The following is a 27,500-nucleotide window of genomic DNA, read 5'->3' as shown; positions in this document are numbered from 1 at the left end:
TTTAATTTCTGAGTTGGCCTGCCCAGCCACCCTAGCACCACACTGACGCGGCATTCCATTCTGGTGATTAATCGCGAGCCTTTTCACGAGCCGGAAAGCGCTGTGGTCTGTGTTATATTCAGATTTCAATACTTCTGTTCATTGACTGGTGCAGCGCAGTGCTGCTCAAACTTGAGATGGCCTCGCTGAACCTTCTCTGTCGGTATTGTGCGCTGAAATAATGTCAGTGTGACTTGAATGGGTTATCTCTGTGTGCGCACACTGTGTGTGTGTGTGTGTGTGTGCGTGGTAGTGGATGTTCTGAAATCTGTCAGAGGGGAGTCCCTGTTTGTGCAAAGGGTCAAAACAATTTAAAGTTGGCTGCGCCTTTCATTTTGAGAGAGGTTTAAAATTGGCTGAGTAGGGGAGTAAAGTGTGTTTGTGTGTGTAAGTGTTGGCAGCCTGCTGAAGCAGCATTCATACCTATGTAATAAAGCTTGAATTCAATTCTCAGGATACACACAAACGCACCCACCCACCCACCCCCAAACACACACACCCATCTCCACCCAGCCACACCCACCCATACACCCACACATCCCTACCCCACCCACCGACAACCCACTGACACACACACGCACGCACACGCACGCACGCACGCACGCACACGTCAGAAAGAGGAAAGTGAGAAGATTAAAAGAGCCACGGAAGATGAGATTAGAAATGGCCAAGGACAAAGAAGTACTATGGACACTAGTAAAATCAGGAGTGTTCATTTAACTCTTCAGAGAGAGCGTAACAATGGGCCCTTATCGGTCAGAGTTAAATGAGCACTTCTGAATGTGCTGTGTAGACGGACTGAGAAAGATGACCCGTGCATTGTGTGGTTTAGACTGTTAGAGAATGAACAGAACGAGTCAAGGATGAGAGGGAAGGATCAGAGTTAATGAAAGATGAGAGGGAAGAAGGGATGAGAAGAAGGGGGGATGAGAGAGAGGGAGGGATGAGAGGAAGGAGGGATGAGAGGAGAGACAATAATATTCTTAATTTATACCTAGTTGTGCCCTGTATAAAGCTCCGCTCACATTACAAGATAATCAGGGATATTTCAGGAAACACCCCTCCCGACAATTGGGGGAGGGGGGGGGGATCCCTACCCAGCCTAGATCGGGAGTAAATATCAGGCAAGACTATCCTCCAGTGTGAGGGGTTTAAAGATATGCTCACAGACGACTGGTGCCGTCCCGATCATTTTCAAACATGTTTGATATTTATCTGGATGATAACTGCTGAGTGGAACGGCACACCGGGAGACCGAGAGAGAGAGAGAGAGTCTACAAGGAGAAAGATGTTAATGAGTGAATGAGAGGACTTTTGACATCCGGTCTAAAACAACCTGTCGTGGGTGCATTGGACAACTGAGGCTTGTTGTTGTGGCAAGAAACACGACATGTCAAAACCGTTCGTCCGGTGCCACTGCAAGTTTAACAGATGTCCCTATCAATTAGTCACCCCATGGAGACTTGAATTCATGGATATTTTTTTGGTTTTTGTCGCATTCCTAAGCCAATAATTTGATGACCAGTGGACCGGTAGGCAGCGGTTCCGGTAGGAGACACAAATGAGACTCTTTGTGTCTCCTACCGGAACCGCTCCTACCGGAAATTATTGGCTTAGGAATGCGACATGAATTCGTGTCTCCATGGGGTGACTAATCGATAGAATAAGTAATTTTGGGGGTGAACTATCCCTTTAAAAATGTAATGTAATAGGATTTGTTGGGAGACACACTAAACACAGGCAAAATCACAGGTTTGACTCTTTGGGTCCAAAAAGAGGAGTGAGTATGAATCACAGGAAGGAAATAAATGGAGAAAGAGAGAGGGGAATGGGGGCAGTGGTGCACTGAAAGTATCTAAGTACATTTAGTCAAATACTGTACTTATGTGTTTTTATTTTGTACTTGAGTTCATTTTTGGCATTTACGTTACTTTGATACTTTATACTCCTACTATACAACATTTACATCTACTATACCACATCACAGAGGCAAATATTGTACTTTTTACTTGCTAACGTTACTCGTTACTTTGCGGATTCAGAGTATTATTACGAAATGTGAGTACCTCTTCCATCACTGAGTGGGAGGAAGAGAGAGAGAAAGAGGGGAGGGGAGAGGAGAGGAGGAAGAGAAGGTGGCAGAGAGGATAAGGGAAATGAAGCGAGGAGGAGGGAGCGGGGGAGGGAGAGGAGAGAAAGGTCTCAATGTTCTGCTTGATGAGTGTCGCAGTCTGTTGGCAGACCCTGTGCCCCCTCAAGAACACACACACACACACACACACACACACACACACACACACACACACACACACACACACACACACACACACACACACACACACACACACACACACACACACACACGTATGTTTGTATTACTGGACTTGTGAGGACGTCAACATTTTGACACTCACAGAGCAAGAAGATGGCTGCACAGCTTAGAGCACTGTTTCCCAAACAGTGGGTCGCGGACACATTTGTGGGTCGCGGATGCATTTTTATGGGTCGCATTTTTATGGGTTTTTATAGTTTACTATCCCTTCATATTTTATTTCCTACATTTTGTTTTTAATTATTGTTATTTCAAAACATTTTCAAAAAACATTCCAAAAAAAGATGAGAATCTTTTGTGAATTAAAAACAATTTCTAATTTTCTTTTTCAAAATGATTTAATGCAGGGGTCTTCAACAGGGGGTCCGGGACCCCTAGGGGGTCCTCAGAGCTACTTCAGGGGGTCCGCCAAATCTTTGTGTGATATTTCTTTTTTTTTACCTTAAACACTTGAACCCTATAGCATCCCCTTTTCTGAGGAGAACTTTAGCCCAAAATAGCAGATCTATAAGCTCTCAACGCCTCGCGCTGCGAGGCGTTGAGAAAAAAGAGCAGACTAAGTTTAAAAAAAACGTATCTCATCTGAAACACAATTTTATACAATATAGAGTAGGGGGTCCCTGCTTTATCTCTCTCTCAGCTAGGGGGTCCTTGGCCTGAAAAGGTTGAAGACCCCTGATTTAATGAATACATTAAAGAAAATCTAATAAATTCCATAAATTAGAAAACACTTTTTCGTGATGCGTTTTGAGCTTGTAAAAGCCCGGGCAAACATCTGATTTCTCTTTTGGGTCTAGAGCTTGAGAACCACTGGCTTAGAGCATTGGTTCTCAAATTGGGGTCTGGGGACCCCCAGGGGTCCTTAGGGGGTTCCAGGGGGTCCCATAAAGCCATATTAAACCCCTTTATCCATATCGTATAAGTTGGCTATTAAAAAATAGCAGATATATAAGCTCACAGCGCAGCACGACGTGACACGCTGCAAGCTTCTAGATCTTCTATTTTTGAACATTTAAAAATATATATTGAAAGTATTGGAAAATATTGAATAATTATGCTAATTATTTTATTTACTTTATTTACACAAATCTTCTCTTCTGGGGGTCCCTGGCACAAAACCTTTTCAGATGGGGGTCCGCGGCCTAATACATATCAATTTAGGGGTCCTTGGCATGAAAAAGTTTGAGAACTACTAACTGGCTTAGAGTATAGATACCCTACTGTGTGGGCACGGGAATGCTTAACTACATGAACCCTGTCCCTGACGTCCCTATTCTGTCCCTGACGTCCCTATATATTATTATATATCATAATAGGCAAACATTCTGCCAAAATCGGTGAATAGATTTGGTGTAGAGGGGGAAAAAAGGGAGGGGAGCAAGTGCAGAACCCTGGGGGACCCCGGTCAACAAAGTTTACAGGGAGTTCCCAGTAAAACTTACTGTCCCAAGCCGACCCTTGCTCGGTCCCAATCTGCTGTCACACTGTCACTCTGTCTCTCCTCTCCCATTAATTTAGAATTAATTTAGAGTCTCTCTATCACTCTCCCTCTTTCTCGTATTGCTCCCCATACTCCCCCCCCCCCTCTCTCTCTTTGCAGAATGCTCCTTGAATGAACCAGCGCTCCTAAAACCTAGGGCCCAAATGATGAACTTTTGTTGTCTTCGCCGTGAGTCATGTGCTCTGTGCGTTCAAGCAGAACAATAAGCATCACTCTTGACACGCAGAACAGCTTACAGGGCCTCAGTAAAGTGCAGGAGGGGTCTGCATCATCTTAATATTATTAGTTTATTTGGTAGGGATTTGAGCACATTAATGAACATCCACATGCCGGATTTATCAAGAATGCCAATTTACCTCCGTAACCCCATAACGGGTAACAAAATGACAGGAATATTACAGTTGACAATATGCAATAGATATATACAAATAAACAAATATAAAGAAAACTAAAACTAATAACTAAAAAAAGGTTCACTTAGTTCTTGTTTCAGAAAAGAGACTATTGAGATTATTGCTTAGACTTCAGAGAAACTGTTGACACTGGATGGAACTAAAATATTTATAATAAGATCCCATCCCAATAAGACCCCTTGATGTTACAACTATATGTCTGTGTGTAATGCAATGTAGATTAATTATTGATATACAGTACAAACACTGAGAATGCACGAGTGCATGCAGGTTGCATGTAAGTCTAAACTAATCATTAACTAATTAATCAAGGATTGGGGGTTTGGTATTATGGATTTTGGAATCGCTCACACATGAAAGGAGTATATTGTTTATTTAGTAAATTAACGTGCTACTTGATCATACTACAGCGTCACACAAAAGCAGCAAAAGTACTGTAGCAGATTGCTATTTTTCTATTTGAATCCTGAAAAGCAACGGTTTTGGACGTAATGAGGTTTCCACCCGACAGAGACGATATATATATATTAAAATAAGGAAAGGTCACCGTTCTAAGCGTTATTCTGATTTCATCTGATTTGCAAACTGCAGCCGAAAGCTTAATGGAATTCCATTTCAGTCATTGCAGTCATGTTTGAGTACCGTGACTTATTTTCCATTGTGTCCTATGAAGAGCGGTCAAGTTCATTTGCAACGTACTGTACCTGTGTGCTGCACATGATTGTATGATCAAGTGTCATTTTAGATTTCTTTGGCTATTCAAAAATAGCAGATATACAAGCTCGGTGCCACGCTATGAGCTTGTAGATCTGCTATTTTGAAAAATCTTGCAAATTTGTGCAAATCTTAGAAGAAGCGAACATCTTTAACTCAAATCTTTGCTTCTGGGGGGGTCACTGGAACAAACTATTTTCAGATAGGGGGGTCAGCGGCTAAATACATATCATTTTGGGGGTCCTTGACATGGAAAAGGTTTTGAGCACCACTGATATTACAGCAACATATATATATTTTTTAAACTGTTAGGATTTAGAAGACATTTCTAGAATCCCCAGAAGCAAAGATTTGAGTTACAAATGTTCGCTTTAAAAAAATAAACATTCAAAGATTTGCAAACATTTTCATGAAAAAAAAAAGCAGATCTACAAGCTCATGAGCGCTATGAGCTGTTTTTGAATAGCCAAATAAATCTATAAAATGACACAGATGCGTTCCCGCATTGAATGGGTTAAGGTGTCTATGAGGTTGTGCTATCTTGCCACTAAAAGGAGAAAAACACCCCGTCTGATGCATCTTCTATGTTGCTAGGTGACGGAACGCTTCGAGTGTGGGATGTGAAGAGTGCCGCTTGCCGATTGGCCATCTCGGCTCACAAAGCCGAGATCCTCAGCTGCGATTGGTGCAAGTACGACCAGGTAAACATCATCGCCTGAAATCTTAACTCAAAAAGGTTTACGTTCAGTATTTCACCTTATTGTTTTTCAGTTTTTCTTCTGCATAGTAGAACATTGAGGATTTCACTGTTAATTAATTTTAATTGTGCCCCCCTGTCCCCAGCTAAATTTGTTAACACATTGGCTGCCAAAGACGCATATCTGCATTCTATTTAATTTCTCGCCTGGCTGCCAAAGACGCAGATCTGCGTTCTATTTAAAAAATAATTCTGTATCTCAGCTCCTGAGAACTTTTTTTTTCAATGAAAAATCTCTGGCAGTCTACAGCAAAAAATCTGAAATAATTCTGGCAGGAAATGAGTTAATATAGCTTCACAATCATTTTAACACATTGTGTGCCAGAGGTTTATTAAAATAGGGTACGTTCAGTGCCTGCATATCTTCCATCCACTTACGTTGATACGTTTCGTGCTGTAGAAGCCCCGACGTGGAAGTGCATGTAAACAAAGCGTGCATGCGAGACGGCGGAGGGTCCCGACTAACGCCTGGAACAATAATATTCCTAACGCGATCCTCCATTGCAGAGTGATCGCTGATCGAAAACGGCTCACTTCCACCACGTTAAAAAGAAATGGAGATATTAAGCTTTTAGTCAAGGAGTTAACATTGGAGCGGCCGACCGGAAGCATTTTTGACATGGATCCACATCCGGCCTCTCCTTCTCAGAGACTCCTTGGATGATCCCAAAGTTTTGTTAGAGCGCCCCACGTGGGCCCCACGTATATAAAAAAAAATGGGTCAAAAACGGTCCGGACCGTTTATGGCACTCAATGTGTTAACCACTTTAACCATATTTTGTACTTGGGCTATAAAATCGTGAACATTTTTGCGAATCTTATATGTACAGCGAACCTTTTTAAGTCAAATTTTTGCTTCTGGATATCCCTGGCACAATTTTTTTTTGTGTGAGTTATGGGTCCGCAGCCAAATACATATCATTTTGGGGGTCTTTGACGTGAAAGAGTTTGATAACTACTGCTGTAGAACATGGTTTTTAGTCGTGATCTCTGTGTCTCTCTCTGTAGAACATTATAGTAACAGGAGCGGTCGACTGCAGTCTGTGTGTTTGGGACCTGAGGAATGTCAGACAGCCGGTCTGTAAGCTGCTGGGACACTCCTATGCCATCCGCAGAGTCAAGGTACATGTACTGTACACGCACACACGCACGCACACGCCCGCATGCACGCACACAAGGACCCAAACATTTTTCCGTTGCTTCTGATGCCATACAGTACATACTCGAAATAACATGTGCGTCAGTGCATGGCTCCAAACTAGTTTACAGAATGTAAACAACGGAAAACGACAAACATGGGACACATTCACAGTGAACATAGGTCATACACTCCCATCTGGTATATTCAGGGGTCATCAATATGTCCGTACACAGACAAATGTGTCTGTGTCTTGTCTGTGGCAATGTTTTTTTTTTTTTTAAACCATTATAATGTTCTTATTTTGATCATAAGACCCAATTACTGAAGGTTTTCTTCAGAATATGTATGACACGTATTTACTACGACACTGTATGTACGGCATATTAGGAGTCAGTCCACTAGTACTAGTGGTTCTCAAATGTTGTATTTGTTAAGTAACCCCCTTAACTCTGAGAGTGTACAAATGGAACCAAATGGACCCGTAAGGGTCCATTTGGTTCCATTTGAACACACTCAGAGTTACAGACCTGTTATGGTCATTCAGGGCTATAGGAATATGTGTTTTGTGGTAATATTATTGTCCACTCATTTTGTATGTCCGTGTCCGTGGCAAAAATTAGATTTTGACAAAAATGTCCACCACAAGCCAGCATGGCGATGACCCCCGGGTTTATTACCAACACCGGGGAAAATTATGGATACAGGAAGCACCGTCTCCTGGAAATGGAGGAGATTGAGCTGTATTTTTCGAGCTGCTTTTCTTTACACTTGGACAACCTCATAATCCTCAAGCTCTTCACCACCAGCCTGCGGACATGGCTGATTCATTGCATACTTTATTACCAGTTTGCAAAGACAAGCACAGGGAAGTACAGTTCAATACAAGGTCTGTTAAGAGGATTTTAAACCCAAGAGAGCTCTATGGCTTGTTTCCACTGGGGTCCTTAAAATATAAAAGCAACGAGCTGACACTTATAGCCTAGATGTACAGTGTAATGGCTTGTACTAATGGTTGGTGTTTTACTTGTTTAGTAAGATGGCTTCCTCTAAACCTGAGTCAAAAGTACAGCCAACTTCCAATAAGAAAACCTCACTGCTGTCCTCGTCAATCACAATGACATCCGGTGTATTTGCAGTTATATTTTCAAATACATGGGGGTCATTGCGTTGAAACATTTCTGGTTTCACACTCGAGTTTTTGTAAAAACACAACAGAAGAATCAAACATACGTAGCTGACACATCTTTGGTAATAATGTCAACAATTCTGTCATGTCCGGCTATGTACAGTCTTTAGTAAACATTACAACCGTTTAACATACCCTACGACCTTATGCTGTCCATGGTGTAGACAGTAAGAGTCATGCTTATTGGAATACCAGATGGACAGATACAATTTGGTTGGGAGCACATGGAGACGTGCTTTCACCGTGAAGATGAGAATATCCTCATCAATCGCTGCATTTTTTAGAACTGAGTGGGATCAGCTGACTGAAGACAAGCTAGTTTCCCTTGTAGCCGCAGTCCAGAACAGCGCTGCTCTCTCTGCTGCTCTCTCAGTGCTAGAAGGGGGTGGAGTGCGCTTGATGTTCCGTCGCACGTTGATTGACAGATCAGTGATCACAGACTCGGAGACACTCACTGTCTCGTCGTCCGCTGTTTTTCACTCCAGACAGCAGGCAGGCAGGCAGGCAGGCAGGCAGGCAGGCAGGCAGGCAGGCAGGCAGGCAGGCAGGCAGGCAGGCAGGCAGGCAGGCAGGCAGGCAGGCAGGCAGACACACACACACACACACACACACACACACACACACACACACACACACACACACACACACACACACACACACACACACACACACACAATTTTGTTGTGCAAGAGGTCATAGAGATGCGTGTGTTTGTTTTAAATTACAGCTGTCTGTTTGTTTGTTTTTTCTGAAAGGAATGGACTCTAGGCTAGGCTTTAGTTTTATTTTCAGCACATATATTTTCTGTTATTTTAATGATGTGCACAAAAGCACACGCATTCAGACGCATATCCTGTCGGATGTTTGGTTTGGATGTCACTGGTTTGTTGGCCTGTGTACTGTATGTAACTTGATGAGCGTCAAGACTGATACCCGTTCAACCAGCAAATGTGTGCGGGTCTGTGTGATAATTAGATTAATCTGGCTGAATCCCCTTTCGACACTCTTCAGCGCTGCATGGAATGACTTTCAACATAAAGGCCGGAACCTCATTCCATTGCTCTCAATAAATCCCTCTATCCATTAATTGCTCCAACAGTAGGCCGCCTGAATCTTTTGCAGGCTTCATGTATTTCCATCTCTCCAAATCTCCAAATCATTTATTGCTTTCTGTCGTTATAGCGATTTTTAACTGGGGGGGGCGGGGGCATTCGGGTAATTGGTAAAATGTTTCACACAATAAGCCGTCTATTTTTTGTCTACGCGAGGCCGAAGGCATGGGGGCCAGGGCAGAACCTCTGCACTAACTTTTTCACATCGGCCTGTTATAGCCAGGAGGCCGAAGAAAACACGTGTTTTGATATTACTCCTACAGATTTTGTCCAAACATCACGCAAATCGGTACACATTATCTCTATTGTCATGTGATCGAGACAGATCTGTCGGATTCTTCATATTCCATCCACGTTTGCAGGAGTGGCCCGTTTTGTACAAAATGCCTCGAATCATGAACGCAGCGTCCGATTGCCGTGAAACTTTGCACACACATCCTCACTAGGCCAAGAAAGGTACTGCCCTGGCCTCCATGCCTTTGGCCTCGTGGAGACAAAAATAGACGGCCTATTTTATTTTTACCAATTACCCGAATGCTCCTTTAAAATCGCTATAACGACAGAAAGCAATAAATGATTTTTTTTAACACTCATCTTTTAATTATCATTACAAACTAATAAAAGAACCCTTGTTATAAAAAACTAAACAAAGTTGTCCTTGAAAGGTTTCAAGTGTTGACCATTCAACGGTTTAGATTATTGCTGAGACTTCTGAGAAACTGTTGACACTTGATGGAAAGTGTTTTGGAGTTGTCTGTCAGCACAACTGTGCCAAAACCTGCCTTCTGACACTGCAGGTTCGGCTGAAAGTACTTTGGTCCCTGGAGGTTCTCCCAGTCCATTAATAAATGAACAGAATGCTACGCTTGATCGGTTTGTCTGCATAGGCTACTTACGTTGTGCGTTTTTTGAAAAGTATTCTGATAGCAGGGCTAACTCGTTCAGCATGTCATAAGTGTCGCGTTTAACCACATGCAGTGGTGGAAAACGTACCTTAATGTTTTACTTGAGTAAAAGTATTAATACCCTGTTACAAGTAAAATTCCGGAATTCGAAATTTACTTGAGTAAAAGTAAAAAAGTTTTGGTATCAAAATGTACTTAACTCATTCACTGCCAGAACTTTTTTTTTTTGCGTTTGCCCACTGCCAGATATTTTTAATTAAAAAAAAAAAGTACTCAGGAGCCGAGATACAAAATGTTTAAGTTTTAAGTTAACAAGGAAGTGGATGGGAGTCTAGATCTTCAACAAATCATATCTCCTTGGTCTTTGGGTTAAAAAAAAAAAAAAAAATAAGAAAAAAAAAAAAAAAAAAAAAATCGTTTAAAATTAAAAGTCGTTTTAGTCGTTCTTGGCAGAGGGGGCTTAAAGGACAAAAGTCGTTTTAGTCGTTCTAGGCAGGGAATGAGTTAAAGTACCAAAAGTAAAAGTACTAAACTGTTTGAAAATAGCAGATCTACAAACGCGTCACATCGCGACGCGTTGTGAGCTTGCATATCGGCTATTTTCAAATAGCCTAGATATAAAATAGGGCTAAAGTGGTTAATGTATGTTATATAATGTAATAATGTATATCTGCAAGGTAACTAGTAACTAAAGTTTTCAAATAATTGTTGTGGAGTAAAAGTACAGCCGATGGTAAAGAGAATAGAGATAGATGAGAGTGAGAGAGTCTGAGCCACAACCCATGGGTCCCACGCGGTTTGGGTAAGCTTCAGACATAAATTATTGCGAAACCCGCGATAGTCAGTTGGAGTTCGGGCAGGTCGTGGGGTTTGGGTCATTGATTAACAAATTGTTTTGGGGTCGGGTGGGTTGGGTAGGTCTCTCATAATGGGTATGTTCGGGCCTGGCTGTAGCAATGCGCTGTGAGCTTGTAAATCTGATTTTTTCCCCCTTTTTTATTATTATTTTTGTCTATAATGACATGCCTAAAATAGAGACACCAGGTTCAAATTGGTTAAATGGCGTTTGAAGCACCATGGGTTGGTGTGAGTGGGTAAGGCAGCCACGCACGCACGCACGCACGCACGCACGCACGCACGCACGCACGCACGCACGCACGCACGCACGCACGCACGCACGCACGCACGCACGCACGCACGCACGCACGCACGCACACAGATGCCCTGGTCTGTCCTGTCCGGTGCTGTGTGTCCTGTGTTGCACGGAGACACAACACACACACAAGCCTGACAGCATCAAAACCAGCCGCTGAAATGGACTTAACAACACCAGACACAGACATACGCACACAGGCACACGCAGTCACAACCGTGTGCATAATAGAGACTTACACACAAAGTCGTGTGTGTGTACACACACAAATCTGTCCCTTGTTACGTGGGATTAACAAGGCCTGACGCACGCTCACACACACACACACACACACACACACACACACACACACACACACACACACACACACACACACACACACACACACACACACACACACACACACACACACACATACAGTATGTACCATGTGACAATGTGGTTAGTGTGAAGTGATTGCTGTTAAATCAGGGTAATAGGGGTGTATCTGAGTGACTCCCACACAGCTGTCATTCTCTCAGTCCGCATTAAACACACACTGCATGAGAAGAAATCTATAGTGGTCATCACACACACACACACACACACACGCACACGCACACGCACACACTCACACGTTTGTATTACTATACTTGTGAGGACATCAACATTTTAGGACAGCATCGAAAATAGCCGTAAGCCAAGACAAATAACAGATCTACAAGCTCACAACGCGTTATTAACCAGGTATAGATATGGTACAAGTATGAATCAGGCATAACTCTAACCCCTAAAGCTGACCTCTAAATGCCTAATCCTACCCCTAACACCAACCTGAATCCTTTCATAATTGTAAACCTTTAATCTTTTTAAAAATACTAAAGGACCACATAAAGGAGAAAACATACAGGGACACAAATATTTTAGGTGCAGTAAGGTCACAAAATCATGGCATACGTCTCCATGATACAATAAGCATGTCACTCAGTACTCTATGGGTATAAGTAACACCGTCTCCACCATTATATGGCGGCTGCCAATTATAGCAGAGACAGCACAATACTTTGCCAGCCTTTTTGCCTCCTTTTTGGGCGTCCCAAGTTGTTGAAACCCTCTAACAACCAGTCTGTGGGTATGTCCTAGGCTGCCAAATATAAAAACAAATAGTCTGCAGTCTCTGCACCTATAACCTAGCTCTGAGATGGTATGTAGGAATGGTTGGTATTTATTGATCATGGTCATAAAAGCTTCTCTGGACTCTTCATCAACCACAACAACATCTGGTGTATTAGCTGTCAAAGATGTAAAGATGTCTGGGTTATCACAGAGATGGAACATGGATGAAGTGACACGGGAATGTTTGTACATTCTCACCATAGATGCATGATATTATATATATCTTATATTATATATATCGTGACGTGCTATGTACATCCCTTTGTTGAGTCTGGTGGGAAGGACTTGTAGTCTGGCTTTAACTGTGAATGTGGTGATGTCCTCATTGAGTGCAGTGTTCTTAAGAAATGAGTGTGAGTAATCAGCATAGGGAAGACATGCAAGTTTCCCTTGGAGTTTTAGTCCAGTCCAGTGTTGTTGTTGTTGTTGATGTTTGTGTAGATCCATGACTCGTCTGGCACCTGTTAACAGGTGACTGTGACCATCATAGGTGACCGTTGCCCTGACCTGGATGAGGGGGTCAGTTATAATGTCCTCTGAGACCCTCACAGTCCTCAGAGTCAGACCGCACCCACTCCAGGGACACTCCGGTGCGGGTACAGAGGTCGTTCAGATCTGGCCAATCTGACCAGACCCACTGGGTTTCCTCCTGAATCCAAGAAAGTGTGGCTCTGGCTCCCTGGCCAGTGGGACCTTACGCCTCCTTAGGTCCAGGAACAGGGAGGATCGAGCCAGCTCCTTAACATCCTTGTCGCCGTCGTTGAGGATTTTCAGGAGGTGGTAAATCCTCATGCTGGTGTATTATCCATTCCATGTTTGGCACCCCCCCCAGCCCTCCCTCCCACTGTGGATGAAAGATGTTATTGTGTGCTGTGTGAGTTGAGTCCAAACCATTTTCGCACTAGGCTCACTGTGTACTTTTTGTTGGATGTGGACATTGAAGAACAGGTGTTGAATTTTAGAGAGCGCCCCCTGTCTGACAGCTTCCAACTTCATAGTCAGAGGCAGTGGACATCTTGTCAATCGGGTCCAGCCGAGATGTAAAATCAGACAGGATGTTGTTGACCTGCTCCTTCCATTCTCCTGCGATGTTGATTTTATGTCCAAGGTAGTTGTATGTCCAGTGGTGGAAAGTAACTAAGTACATTTACTTAAGTACTGTACTCGAGTACAATTTTGAGGTATTTGTACTTTACTTGAGTATTTCTATTTTCCAATACTTTCACTTCTACTCCACTACATCTCAGAGGCAAATATTGTACTTTTACTCCAGTACAATTATTTGAAAACATTAGTTACTAGTTACTTTGCAGATATGAATTATGATATTATGAAACATGCATTAACCACTTCAGCCCTATTTTATACAGAGGCTATTTGAAAATAGCCGATCTACAAGCTCACAACGCGTCGCATCGCTTTTTTTTATGGTACCACCGGTTCCCTCCACTCCTCCTCTCATACAAGACAGCACATTTTGTGTTTGATACAATGTCACCCGGTAGCCTTGTACAGGGTTGGGGAGATTACACCATGGGGGGCATACTGACACATCCACTTTATCCACTGAGTGTTGGCAATTATAAAATGAACTGCGCTCCATGGACAGCCAGCTTTAATGCCTATCGGTAGAGGTGTTGGCTGGGTTAGCTGTTTCACACACACACACACACACACACACACACACACACACACACACACACACACACACACACACACACACACACACACACACACACACACACACACACACACACACACACACACACACTGCAGCGTAATACAGCAGAGATAATCACCTCTACTCCCCCTTAAACACACATACTGTACGCACACACACACACACACACACACACACACACACACACACACACACACACACACACACACACACACACACACACACACACACACACACACACACACACACACACAGACACACACAGACAGTACACTGACCCCTCTTGCTGACACTAGCTTTACACGCCAGGTGTTTTTAGGCCTGGAAGACATCACCAATCAATAAGCGCTTGTCTCCTACTCCAGACCTGGCCAATCGATCACTGCCCGCCCGGTTCATAAAGAGAAGAATTCATTGTGACAGTTTCATTGTGTGTGTGTGTGTGTGTGTGTGTGTGTGTGTGTGTGTGTGTGTGTGTGTGTGTGTGTGTGTGTGTGTGTGTGTGTGTGTGTGTGTGTGTGTGTGTGTGTGTGTGTGTGCTAGTGTTTGCACATCTGTCGCCTTGTATAGATTTACTGTAGAGAGTGGAGGGGAGACATCAGCAAAGAGCAAGGAGAGAAGGAAGAATGAGATGGAAGAATAGAGACAAAATACAGACGATATGAGAGGGAGAATGAAAGAGAGTGTGAGATGGAGTGACTGTAAGAGAAAGTAAGACATGGAAATTGATGATCAGATGTAGTTATTATTTAAGCTCTTGTTGATGCTTTTCATTGCTTCAATATTTATAAAACCCACAGGCACACTTAACCATCCCTATTTTTGTTAAAAAAAAAAAGAAGTATATTTTGTCTATTTTTGTGACTTTTGCGAGACACTGTCATACGACAAAGTATAAAATAGGCCATTTATCTAACTATAAATTCACTTAATCTGAAACTGGCCACGTGTGTCACTGAGGATCCGAGGCAGTGCAGTGTCCGGTGTGAAGTCGCTCGGATCGACAGACCTCCAAAAATATCAATATATCCACGAATCCCCATATACGGATCCCTGATGTCATGAGTATTACATACATCATAGTACTGACGTCATAGTGGGTACTGCACGCCGCCTTACCCCTTATGCCTACATTCTTTTGCCCTTTTTTACTATTTTGAAAAACATTTTAAAATAGTGAAAACAGCCGACCTACATCGACGCGTTGTGAGAAGGTAGATCGGCTTATTTGAACAATTTTAAAAAGGTTTTCAAAATAGAAAAAAAAAAAGCCTAAAAAGTCTGTGCATAAGGGGTGCTCTGACCATAGGGCTGGATGTTGCCTACAACCTCACGATAGATACATATCACGATACAGAGGCCACGATACGATATGTGTTGAATTTGAATAATAACCACCGATTGTCGATGTTTTGACCAATATATTATTGTCAGAAAATGTAAAGTTTCCAAATCAATTTGAAATGAAATATTCTCTCTAAATTTGTAACTGTAACTCATGTCTGAGTCGCAGACACACTCAAACACACCGTAGCTGATGCTTGTTTTGTTTTTTTCCACGTCACACAGCATTTCCTGCTGTATCAATATGGTAGCCTCTGTATCGATACGATAATCGGCAAAGGAATACGATACGATTGTGAGGACATTATGACAGTGAGGACATTATGAAGACAAAGCAAGAAGACATACAGACAGGAGGACACCCACTGTATAGAGAGACGTTTAGAACAGTGGCTCTAAAAAAACCTTTTAATGTCAAGGACCCCTAGTTTGATGATAGCATGAGGCCAAGGACCCCACGGACCCTAATGATCTGCACTATAAAAACCTACCTCTTACGGGTCAATTTGGTTCCATTTGCACACTCTCTGAGTTACAGACCTGTAACTCCTCAAGGACCCACTGGTTTGGAAGACAGAAAGATGTTAGTGCAGGGGGTCTTCAACGTTTTTCAGGCCAAGGACCCCCTAGCTGAGAGAGAGATGAAGCAGGGACCCCCCTTTATGTTGTTTTTAAATTGTGTTTCAGATAAACTTTTGCTGCTCTTTTTTCCCTCTACACCTACAGTATAACCCTTTGCCAAAAATAGCCGATCTACAAGCTCACAACGCCTCGTGCTTTGTAGATCTGCTATTTTTGGCTCAAGTTCTCCTCAGAAAAGGGATGCTACGGTTCAAGTGGTTAATGTAAAAAAAAAAAAAAACATATCACTCAAAGATTTGGCGGACCCCTTGTATTAACTCTGAGGACCCCCTAGGGGTCCCGGACCCCCTGTTGAAGACCCCTGTGTTAGTGTGTTGTGAGCTCACAGATTGTTTATATTCGCCAAGCGACACCGTTTATACAGAGACCTTTTTGTACTTTATGTAATTGATAATTTTTTGATTATTTTTACTAGGTAGATTTGTATAGAAAGGCCTAACCAGGGACTGGGGTCGCAAATTAGCCTCGGCCATAAACCCCCATACACAATAAAACGGTTTCATGATTTTATAACTTATATATATTTATATCTGCAAGTATCTGAGTAAAAGTACAATATTTGCCTCTGAGATGTAATGGAGTAGAAGAAAATTGGAAATACCCCAGTAAAGTAAATATAACCAAAAATTGTACATGCACTTAGTTACTTTACACACCACTGTCCCTGTTAAATAAATACGTAAAAAGTATAAATCAAGCTTCTGTCTGCATAGCACAGAGGAGGCGAAGGGACGGAACGTCTGCCCACCTGTTGTCCTACTTGAAATAATGTCTCATCATAGTGGGCAGTGGTGGACAGAGTACTCAACCCCCCCAGTACAGTACTTGAGTCAAAGTATACGTGCTCCTGGTTAAATATGATATTACAAGTGAAAGGTGCTCTGTCAGATTTGTACTGGACTACTTGCTTTAAAAAAAAATACTTAAGTATTCAAAAGTACGAATTATTCCATTTTCTTTTAACGTCAATGCATTGCTGTGTTAACATTTTCCCAAGCAATTTAAAAATGTTCCCCCAAAGCAAATCAATAACTGTGAAAATAGCAGATCTACAGTACAAGATCGTGTGTCGCAATGCGATAAATTCACTATATTTGAAATAGGCCGTAAGTGGTTAATTCATAATGTCCTTTTTTTATGTAGTGGAGTCAAAAGTGCAACATTGGCCTTTGAAATGTAGTGGAGTGATATTCAAAAAGTACAAATACTCAAGTCAAGTACAAATTCTCAAAAACATGTACAGTACTTAACCCATTAAGACCGGGGATGCGTCTGTGTCATTTTAAGATTTCTTTGGCTATTCAAAAATAGCAGATCTACAAGCTCATAGCGCGGTACCGAGTGCCACGCTATGAGCTTGCAGATCTGCTATTTATTTTTTTTATCGTGAAAATGTGTGCAAATCTTTCAATATATATATTTTTTAAAGCAAACACTTGTAACTCAAATCTTTGCTTCTGGGGGTCCCTGGAACAACATATTTTGAGATGGGGGTCCGCGGCCAAAAATATCATTTTGGGTGGTCCTTGAACCACTGATTATAGCAACATAAGTTTTTTCAAAAAACTGTTAGGATTAAAAGACATTTGTAGAATCCCCCCGAAGCAAAGATTTGAGTTACAAATGTTAGCTTAAAAAAATATAGAGCTATGAGCTTGTAGATCTGCTATTTTTGAATAGCCCGAAGAGATCTTAAAAATGACACAGATGCGTTCCCGCCGGTCTTAACAGGTTAATTACCGTACTCGAGTAAATGTACTTTAGTTACTGTCCACCACTGCATAGCATGCACACAGAGACGGCAAGCCTGACTGAACGCCTTGCCCACCTACTGCACCTACTTGAAAGTAATGTTACACCATAATGGGATCACATTCATTTTGTGCCACACTCTCTTGTAGAGGTTCAGGAGCTGTCAACCTTACACTACGCTGCTGGCAGAGAGAGAGAGAGAGAGATAGAGAGAGTCGCTACTTGACGTAATGCATAACGAAATGCACCAGCCTCTTTTCAGCTCTCACCTCTGTGCCAGTATAGTAGCTCACAACGACCTTGAACATGATGTTCAGCATTTCAACAAAAGTAATGATTTCATTTCAGATAAGAGGGTTTCTATTCTTCGACTCTTTTTACTGTGCAGCAGTGGTGTAAAGTAACTAAGTACATGTATAAAGTGGTGTACTTAGGTACACTTTTGAGGAATTTTTACTTTACCGGAGTATTTCCCATTTTCAGTACTTTTACTTCTACTCCACTACATCTCAGAGGCAAATATTGCACTTTTACTCCACTACAATCATTTGAAAACTTTAGTTGCTAGCTACTTTTCAGATATAAATTATGATATTATGAAACATTCATTAACCACTTTAGCCCTATTTTATACATAGGCTATGAAATAGCCGATCTAGAAGCTCACAACGCGTCGCATCAGCTTGTAGATCGGCTATTTTCAAACATTTTAGTACTTTTACTTTTGGTACTTTAAGTACATTTTGATGCCTATGCTTTTGTACTTTTACTCAAGTACATTTTGAATTCTGGACTTTTACTTGTAACAGAGTATTTCTATATTGCAGTATTGGTACTTTTACTTAAGTAAAGAATTTTAGTACTTTTTCCACCACTGCTGTGCAGGTTCGTAAAGTAGGGTCCGGGGACCTCCCCACTAGGGGTCCTAAACGAGGGGGTTCCATGGGGGTCCCCCAGGAACAGTTTGAATACTGAAGTTTGTATTCTTGAATTATTTTTCAAATAACGAGATATGATAAATAATAACTGCCTGGATCCATTGGAAACCAGATAATTTTTTTCCATTTCCTGAAAAGTTACAGTTTCTGTACGTAACGAGTGAATCCAGAATAAGCAGGGGAGTATAATAACGTAGAAATGGTACATTGAAATGTGCTGAGTCACCATATGTTTGAGTAGCACTAAAAGCTGCTCTCTATGTGCTGCTCATACACTGTGTGGTTGTTGAGTTTGTGCTCAGTGCAGGACACACAATGATGTATGATTAAGCAATAATATACTTGAGGTTGTGCTGTACAACAGACAGTACAACAGACAGACAGACAGACAGACAGACAGACAGACAGACAGACAGACAGACAGTCAGTCAGTCAGTCAGTCAGTCAGTCAGTCAGTCAGTCAATACATACCATTGGTTCTCAACCAGTGGTCCTTGAGGGGGTTCCAGGGGGTCCCCAGAAAAAGGTGTTAATACATGTTCACCCGTATAAAAGTTCATTCGTGCCGCGCTGCGAGCTTGCATATCTGCTATTTTTGAACATTTTCAGGGCCCCTGGTGTTAGAAGAATTTTGTAGAATTTTTGCATTTTTTAACACAAATCTTCTCTTCTGGGGGTCCCTGGCACAAAACGTTTTTCAGATGGGGGTCCGCAGCCAAATGTATGTCAATTTAGGGGTTCTTGGCATGAAAAAGTTTGAAAACCACCACGTCAGTCTATACCATACAACGTCCGTCCGCCTATCCTTACTTCCGTCCGTCGGTCCGTCTTTTATTGATCCAGAGGAAAATTCAGTCACAGCAGCACCGAAGTAAGGATGAAACAAAGACAAGTGCAGAATAAGTAGCAACACATGTAAACATTGGATATCAATATGATATAAAAGATAAACATGACCTAACCTCCAACCAGGCCCTCTTCTCCTGCCTGGTCAGGTGTGCGTGGTGTATAGGCCACCAGTAGGTGGAAATAGAGGTGTAGGTATCGTGTGCATTCTTATATCAACAATAAAAACATGGCATATGAATAGACTTAAAGACCTAGGGACTGAATATCTCTCGGTATTGCACAGCCTTGAGTGTACTGCTTCATGATCAATATTTATGATTGGATGTCAAGACTGAAATGACACAAGATTGTTGTTAAACGATTTATTCCACAAAGAAAAACAGTTCCCTTAAATCCTCTCTCTTTCTAGTGCATCCAGGTCCAGGTTTTTTTGTTAAAGGGTATTTGTAGAAAGGGTATTTATAGTGATCCTCGGGGGTAAATGACTTCCCTGCATTGACCCAGCAGCGGCTTGCTTCCAGTGAGCGGAGCACAGGGGAGCAGCTGGGAGGTTAAGTGTTTTGCTCAAGGACACTTTAACCAGGCAACACAAAGCCTGGAGGAGCCCGGGGATGGAACCAGGGACCTTTTTTACGATTCCCAGAAAGCCGCTATTCCCTTAGTAGCAAACGTCACATTGTTTCTGACATCTGTTGCTATAGCAGGCCAGTGGCTCTCAAACATTATCATGCAGAGGAGCCCCGTATATGTGTTTGTGGCTGCTGAGATGTTGACAAATCTCTTATGGCAGTGGTTCTCAACCAGTGGTCCTGGGGGGGGGGGGTACCAGGGGATCCCCAGTGAAATTAGTTAACATTGCGTCACAATCATTTTAACGACTTAGCTTTGGCTATTAAAAAATAGCAGATCTACAACAAGCTCATAGCGCCTCTATGAGCTTGTTGTAGATCTGCTATTTTTGAAAAATCTTGAAAATGTGTGCATATCTTTGAATATATATATATATTTTTTTAAAGCGAACATTTTTAACTCAAATCTTTGCTTCTTATCTGGGGGTTCCTGGCACAAAACATTTTCAGATGGGGGTCCGCGGCCAAATGTTTATCAATTTAGGGGTCCTTGGCATGAAAAAGGTTGAAAACCACTGTCTTATGGGGATCCTTGGCACACATTTCAGATGGGGGTCTGCGGCCAAATACATCAATTATTATTATTTTTTTTAAACCACACATTAATAGAAAATATCATGTGTAAACAAACATACAAAAACAGAATACATTTAATTTACACTGATGTCAAACAAGTCTATGAAGCTATCTATATAATCTATGCAAAAGTTTAATCTGCAACACAATTTTATACCTACAGTATATGTAGTGGGTGTTCCTGCTTCATCTCTTTCTCTCAGATAAGGGGTCCTTGGCCTGAAAAACGTTGAAGACCCCTGCTTTAGACCAGTGGTTCTCAAACTTTTTCATGTCAAGGACCCCCAAATTGAGACTTATTAGCCTGCGATCCCCCATTTGAAAAGATATGTCAAGGACCCCCATAAGAGAAGATTTTTTTCGGCTCTAGCAGTGATTTTCAACCATTTTAATTTCAAGGACCTCCAGTGTGATAAGCATTAGGCTACGGGCCCCCATTTAGTGGGATTGCTATTAAATTATATTGTAAAATACATTTTCATTTAACTCTGAGAGTGTACAAATGGAACCAAATGGACCCATTTGGTTCAATTTGTACACACTCAGAGTTACAGACCCATAAGGGTCCATTCGGTTCCCAAATATCCATCATTTAGCTGGAGACCCCCTGGAACTCCCTTTGAGAACCAATGCTTTAGACCATACAGTAGGTCTTCAGAATGGACATGAAGTTGCACTGAGCAGTGAGGTTTGGTGGTGCAGTTGCATTATGTTGGAGCTGCATGCAGGCGAAAAAAATCCTCAAAAAGCATACTTAAGTACAGTACTTGAGTAAATGCACTTAGTGACCTTACACCACTGTACTCTCCCATGCTCTCCACAGTCTAGGTTGTGTTGAGCAAATCAGATGTTATCACTTTTGCTTGTGAACAGTGTTCGTGCCGATTGGAGCAACGATGCGCCTGTGGCGCCCTGGGGGCCCCTGACAAGGCCCCCTGGGGGACACACGCGGCCCCTGGTGTGGCTGCTCTGATGGCAGACCCCTGACCACTGTTTGTGCCAAATTTGGTGCGGATCGGAGCAACGGTGCACCTCGAAAGAACGGATGTTACGTTTGTGACGTCCACCGTCAACCCTTTAGGCAATTTTAATATAGTATTCCTTCTTAATCCTCATAGTATTTTTCTTGTGTTTTTTCCAGTTTTCTCCGTTCAGTCAGACGGTGCTGGCATCCTGTTCCTATGACTTCACTGTCAGGTAATAATACATCATTATTATTGTTCAATCAATTACTGAATGTTATTATGTGTTGTCATCTAATGATGATCACAGTTAATGTAACTGTACAACAGTGTGATGATTATATTAAGACGTGTGCATGCGTGTGTGTGTGTGTGTGTGTGTGTGTGTGTGTGTGTGTGTGTACGTGCGAGCGTGCGTGTGTGTGACAGAGTGGAAAAGAGGTAGGGACATATACCAGAGAGGTGATACATGTGAAAGCATTGGATCTTTCATCATCTTGTGAAGGCTGGCATAATTCAAGTCGGTAATTTCAAGCAAGACTGCTTCAGTTTTATCTTAGGATAATGTGCTCTCTCTCTCTCTCTCTCTCTCTCTCTCTCTCTCTGGAATTCTAGTGTCCTCCCCCCCCCCCCCCCATTGCTCTGTCTACAAGGCCCCCCCCCCCCACCCGGCCGCTCCACTTTCTACCCCCCCCCTGCGCCCCCCATCTCTCTCTTTCTGTCTTTCTGATAATGTTTGTTGTTGCGGCTGTTTTATCCACTCATGTGTGGTAACGTCCTGTTCGTGCGTGTGTGTGTGTGTGTGTGTGTGTGTGTGTGTGTGTGTGTGTGTGTGTGTGTGTGTGTGTGTGTGTGTGTGTGTGTGTGTGTGTGTGTGTGTGTGTGTGTGTGTGTGTGTGTGTGTGTGTGTGTGTGTTCAAGGTTTTACTTTATTACATCTTGTGTACGGGTACATAAGAGTAAAACGCATTTTGGTTTGGCGTGTGCGTGCGTGCGTGTGTGTGTGTGTGTTCAAGGTTTTACTTTATTACATCTTGTGTACGGGTACATAAGAGTAAAACGCATTTTGGTTTGGCGTGTGTGTGTGTGTGCGTGCGTGCGTGTGAGAATGAGAGAGAGAATGATGCTGATATTCAGTGTAGTACACGCTGGGTCGTATACATGGTAGTAGTAACAGATGGAATCAATAGTTCTGTGCATCTGTTCTGTATCTACAGTATCTGACTGCACTGCAAATCTAAGTTTACAAACATGGGTGCGGAGTTAAATTAACACTGGATTTTATGTTGTGTATCTGACCGTCTGTGTCCTCCTGGTAATGTATCCGCTGTGGCTCTGAGAGTGTACAAATGGAACCAAACGGACCCTTACGGGTATGTTTGGTTCCATTTGTACACTCTCTGTTAAGAGTTAAATTGACTGTGAGGATTTCAGAGCGTAGGCACAGATCAAGGACAGAAGGATGACATGATGCAGGGATGGAGTGGTGACTATTAGCTTTAACCCTTTAAGACCGGGAGAAGCATCTACTGTATGTAATTTTTTTATTTGAAAAGCATTATTTTATACTTTAGCTATTCAAAAATAGCAGATATAGCTATGAGCTTGTAGATCTGCTATTTTTGAGAAATCTTGAGAGAGAGAGAGAGAGAGAGAGAGAGAGAGAGAGAGAGAGCTGCAGTAAGAAGGGACTAATCAAGAAACGTATCGTCTCTGTCAAGTGGAGACCTTGTATGTCCAAAACGGTTACTTTTCAAAGAAATTGAGAAACTGTGTTGGATCCACTGTAGTTATTATTTAGTCACAAGCTCGTGTTAATACTTTTCATCGGCGCAATGTTTACGAAACCCACAGACCAACATAATCACGTTCACAATAGCAGATCTGCAAGCTCACAATGTAATGCGACATATAGATCAGCTTATTTACGCTACTTTTGCGCGACCCTCTTGTACGATGAGGTGGGGCATTAATTTACGAAAAACGAAATCATTAAAAAGTTTAAATATGGAGATATGAGGTTTCTGCCCGACAGTGACGGTAATATGTGTAGTGCCTCAGTAATCTAGGATCATAGGTAAACCAAGAACCTATAGCAGTTTGTTCCACAGTTTGAGAGCCAGAAAGGGAGAAGAGTCTGGCACATGTGGAGCGTTGTCCCGGATGTAGATGGAGAGGAATGATAGAGGGATGCAGGAAGAGGTTGGGTGGAGGGATACAGGGATGTTGGGGGGGGTGAGGACTATGGAGAGAGTAGGTGAGGAAAGCGGGTAGGAAAATATAGGAGACAAGAATGCAGGGAGGGACTAGAAGGGAGACGTAGGAGAGAGATATAGGAGAGAGAGAGAGAGAGAGAGATAGAGGATAGAGAGAGTACGTACGTGCATAGGGGACAAAGCGAGATTTATCATCAAATATAGCGGCCCTCGGTTGTAGAACTCTCTAGATAAAATCACTAAAGTCATCACCTTCCTTGACAACCTTCAGGAAACAATTAAAATAATATCTTATCTCATCTATACTGTATGTTTAAGTAAATTACATTTTTACTCATCACATTTCACACTGTTGTTTCTTTGCTTTACCTTTTTTTGTTTCTATGCAGGTTTTGTCCAAGTCCAAAAGATTTTGTATTGTTCTTATTGAACTTAACTGATGTTATTTAATGATCTCTTTCATTAAGTGAAGGATTTCAAATAAGCCTGTTAACATTTATCTTGCTCAAAAGCTGTTTCTTTATGAATATGTATGTTTCCTTTTATATACATTGTGCTAATACTTTAAACTAAACTAATCTAATGTTGGGGCGAGAGAGAGAGAGATGTAGGAATTGTGTAGGTGAGAGAGGAATGTAAGGAATAGAGATGTAGGAGAGAGAGAAGGACAGATGTCTAGAAGAAAGCAGAAGGAGGTTTGATAAGATCAATAATGTTGAGAGCTGGCTCCATGCCAATGCTGTGTGTTTTATTGATCCTGGCTTTCAATGGCTGAAATTCTGCTTTGTGTTGATTAGCATTTCCATTATGAACACACACACACATGAACCGTAAACACGCACATACACAAACACACAGACAAACAGTGTGGAATGTTAACACCACCAGCCACTTACCCACTTCTGGTACCTTTTGTACTGGTAATTTCCACTGTGAAAGGGTATCTATCTACTCCACCAGACGGTGTGGATGAGGAGCCATCGGTAGAGTTCCTTCAAACATTATTTTTAGCCACCGCAATAGAGTGAACGAGTCCATCATCAGCCACCGCGGCCCGCAGCGTTGGAAAATAGCTCTCTAGACCCTTCTCAAAACATCAAGCACAGTGTTTATGGCTCTATGTGTGACATTAGTTCAGTGGGCAGAGAGGTAGGCTTGTGGTTAGAGTGTTTTCTGGTCAGTAATCACACACCAGAGACCCAGGTTTGAGTGATTGAGAGACACGCTCTCTATCGCCAGGTGCTGCCAATGTTTCAACTGCTCCTATAGTGAACAAAGGTAGATAGACAGATAGATAGATAGATAGATAGATAGACCTTTATTGATACCGCAGGGGAAATTCAGGCAGTTTAAGTTCAGATACAGAGTTTAAAAAAAGGAGTATCTACACTACAGTTGTCAAAAAGAAGAAACACCATCACCAAAACACCATCAGCAAAGCCACTTAAACCACTTAAACCCTATATACTTTGGTGTATGTCGAGAAATATACTGTATATCATCTTATTATATGTCTTTTTTTCATAATAACTGTATAATGCTAGTCTCTTTGAGTTGAGACAGACTGCTCACACAATTTTCAAATACTTCCTAAAAGGCTGTACATCAGAAGCACTGAAAATCCGCAGATAAAGCGGATGTCTTTTTCCATGAACAGAAATGACAAACAGTCAGATGACAGCTTCGGAAGAAGAGTCGGAAGTACAGACTCTCTGTAGCGTTCGAAGATTGTGGAAGGGTTGTGTGGCTTGTATCGTATGTCTGGCTAGTAGAATACCAGCAGGGACGCCAGGTTAAATATTTGGTGGTTAATATTTTAGACGACAGCGTTTTGCCATCAGGGTTTCATTTCTGTGATTCATTGTGATTCAGCATTCTGTGATTCATTGTTAACGTAGAATATTTTATCCTAATGTTTGATCTTGACAATGACTGTCTCACTAAAGTCATTGTAATTGAATCTGACTGACAGCCTTTGTTACGCCCGCGTCAACCCAGTGTCTCTCTCTCGCTAATCTTTCTGCTACATTTCCTTTTACACGGCTGCATATCATATCTCAGGAAGCAAATATGACTGAAGATTATTAATCTTCACAATCTTCAGCATCGCTTGAAACAGGGTAATAATACATTGTCTTCAGTTATCCATGGCGGTAGAACAATGAGGTTGTACACAGTCTAATCCTCAGTGTTAATTTATCCATTAGTAACTGTGAGTGTGTAAATGCAACCAAACGGACCCGCAAATTAACACAAATTAACATTTTGCCGTGTATGCATCAGTAATACTGTAGCAGCAGCAGGTACAGTGTCACAGATGTGCGATATTCAACAGCCCATTTGTTGTCCACTGTCCTTAAAGCTCAGCTACTCATTGTGTGTGTGTGTGTGTGTGTGTGTGTGTGTGTGTGTGTGTGTGTGTGTGTGTGTGCGTGTGCGTGCGCGTGCGTGCATTATGTGTGTTTTGGGGGTTTGAAGGTAATGATCTCTGTTTTAAGCTGCCGTGTGCAGTGCCTGTGTGCGATGCATGAGTTCCCTATGTGTGTGTACATGCCTTTTTAGCGAGCTGTGTGCCGTAGAACGTGCTCATTGTGTATGCGTGCACACATGCATGTAGTAAACGGAGGATATCCCACAGAATGTGTGTGAATGTTTAAAGCCCCCACTCAACATACGAGTGGTTCCCATGTGTGGTCGGCTATAATCGCCTCATTAAGAGAACACCCCTCTCTTTACATCATTAAGCTCCTGGCTTGTCCTTTACGTACCCTATCATTAGTCTGTCCTTTATCTGATGCCCACACACAGCCTGGTTCAAGCTGCCTTCATTTAAAGACTTATTTTAATGAATACAACATTACTTTAACCAATCTGTATGGTAGAGTACTCCTATGTTAAAGGAGCACTTGTTAAAGGAACACATTGGTCCTCAAAGTGGGGTCCAGCGACCCTCAGGGTTCCTTGGGGGGATTCCAAAACGGCCCTTACAGGTCTGTAACTCTGAGAGTTTTGGGGGTCCTTGAAAATAAAACGAAGTTTGAGAACCACTCAAATAACTAATTTAACATATTTATTGTTCATCTGAATGCCAAATTATAACTACTGTACGGTACTGTTTCCCCCCCACATTCCTAGAATGTCCAACTTTTACATCTATTTTGAAGTCAAAGGGCTGTACAGTAGGCCTCCGCCCGCATTAGTCCTGTCGATATCCTGTACACACATGCTAATCTGATCAATGGTGTCAACAGTCTGTAGTTAATCAGGAAGTCAATATAGACAAACCAACTGAGATACAGACAGTCCATTGTGAACTACGTTCAGCTAAGTGGCTAATCTCCTCTTATCTCCATACCATGTCCTCGGCTAGCTGTGGTGCAGCAGAGTTTCTCAACCTTTTTCATTTCAAGGACCCCCAGTTTTCATATGTTTTAGGCCAGTGGTTCTCAAACTTTTTCTTGTCAAGGACCCCCAAATTTACACGTATTAGCCCGCGGACCCCC

At 42.2% G+C, this 27,500-nt stretch overlaps 1 protein-coding gene across 1 annotated transcript in view; it reads left to right on the top strand.

The window, feature by feature from the left end:
* pex7 (peroxisomal biogenesis factor 7) overlaps positions 1-27,500 on the top strand; it is a 115,785-nt gene that overhangs the window by 51,479 nt on the left and 36,806 nt on the right. Inside the window, exons 6-8 of the mRNA XM_080452467.1 lie at positions 5,594-5,700; positions 6,765-6,878; positions 21,961-22,016. Coding sequence (XP_080308593.1) covers positions 5,594-5,700; positions 6,765-6,878; positions 21,961-22,016 — 277 coding nt within the window. The remainder of the gene's footprint in view (positions 1-5,593; positions 5,701-6,764; positions 6,879-21,960; positions 22,017-27,500) is intronic.

This window comes from Gymnoscopelus braueri, assembly GCF_963280865.1.
Source record: "Gymnoscopelus braueri genome assembly, chromosome: 16".
NCBI lineage: Eukaryota > Metazoa > Chordata > Actinopteri > Myctophiformes > Myctophidae > Gymnoscopelus > Gymnoscopelus braueri.
This window is presented reverse-complemented; position numbering and strand designations above follow the sequence as displayed.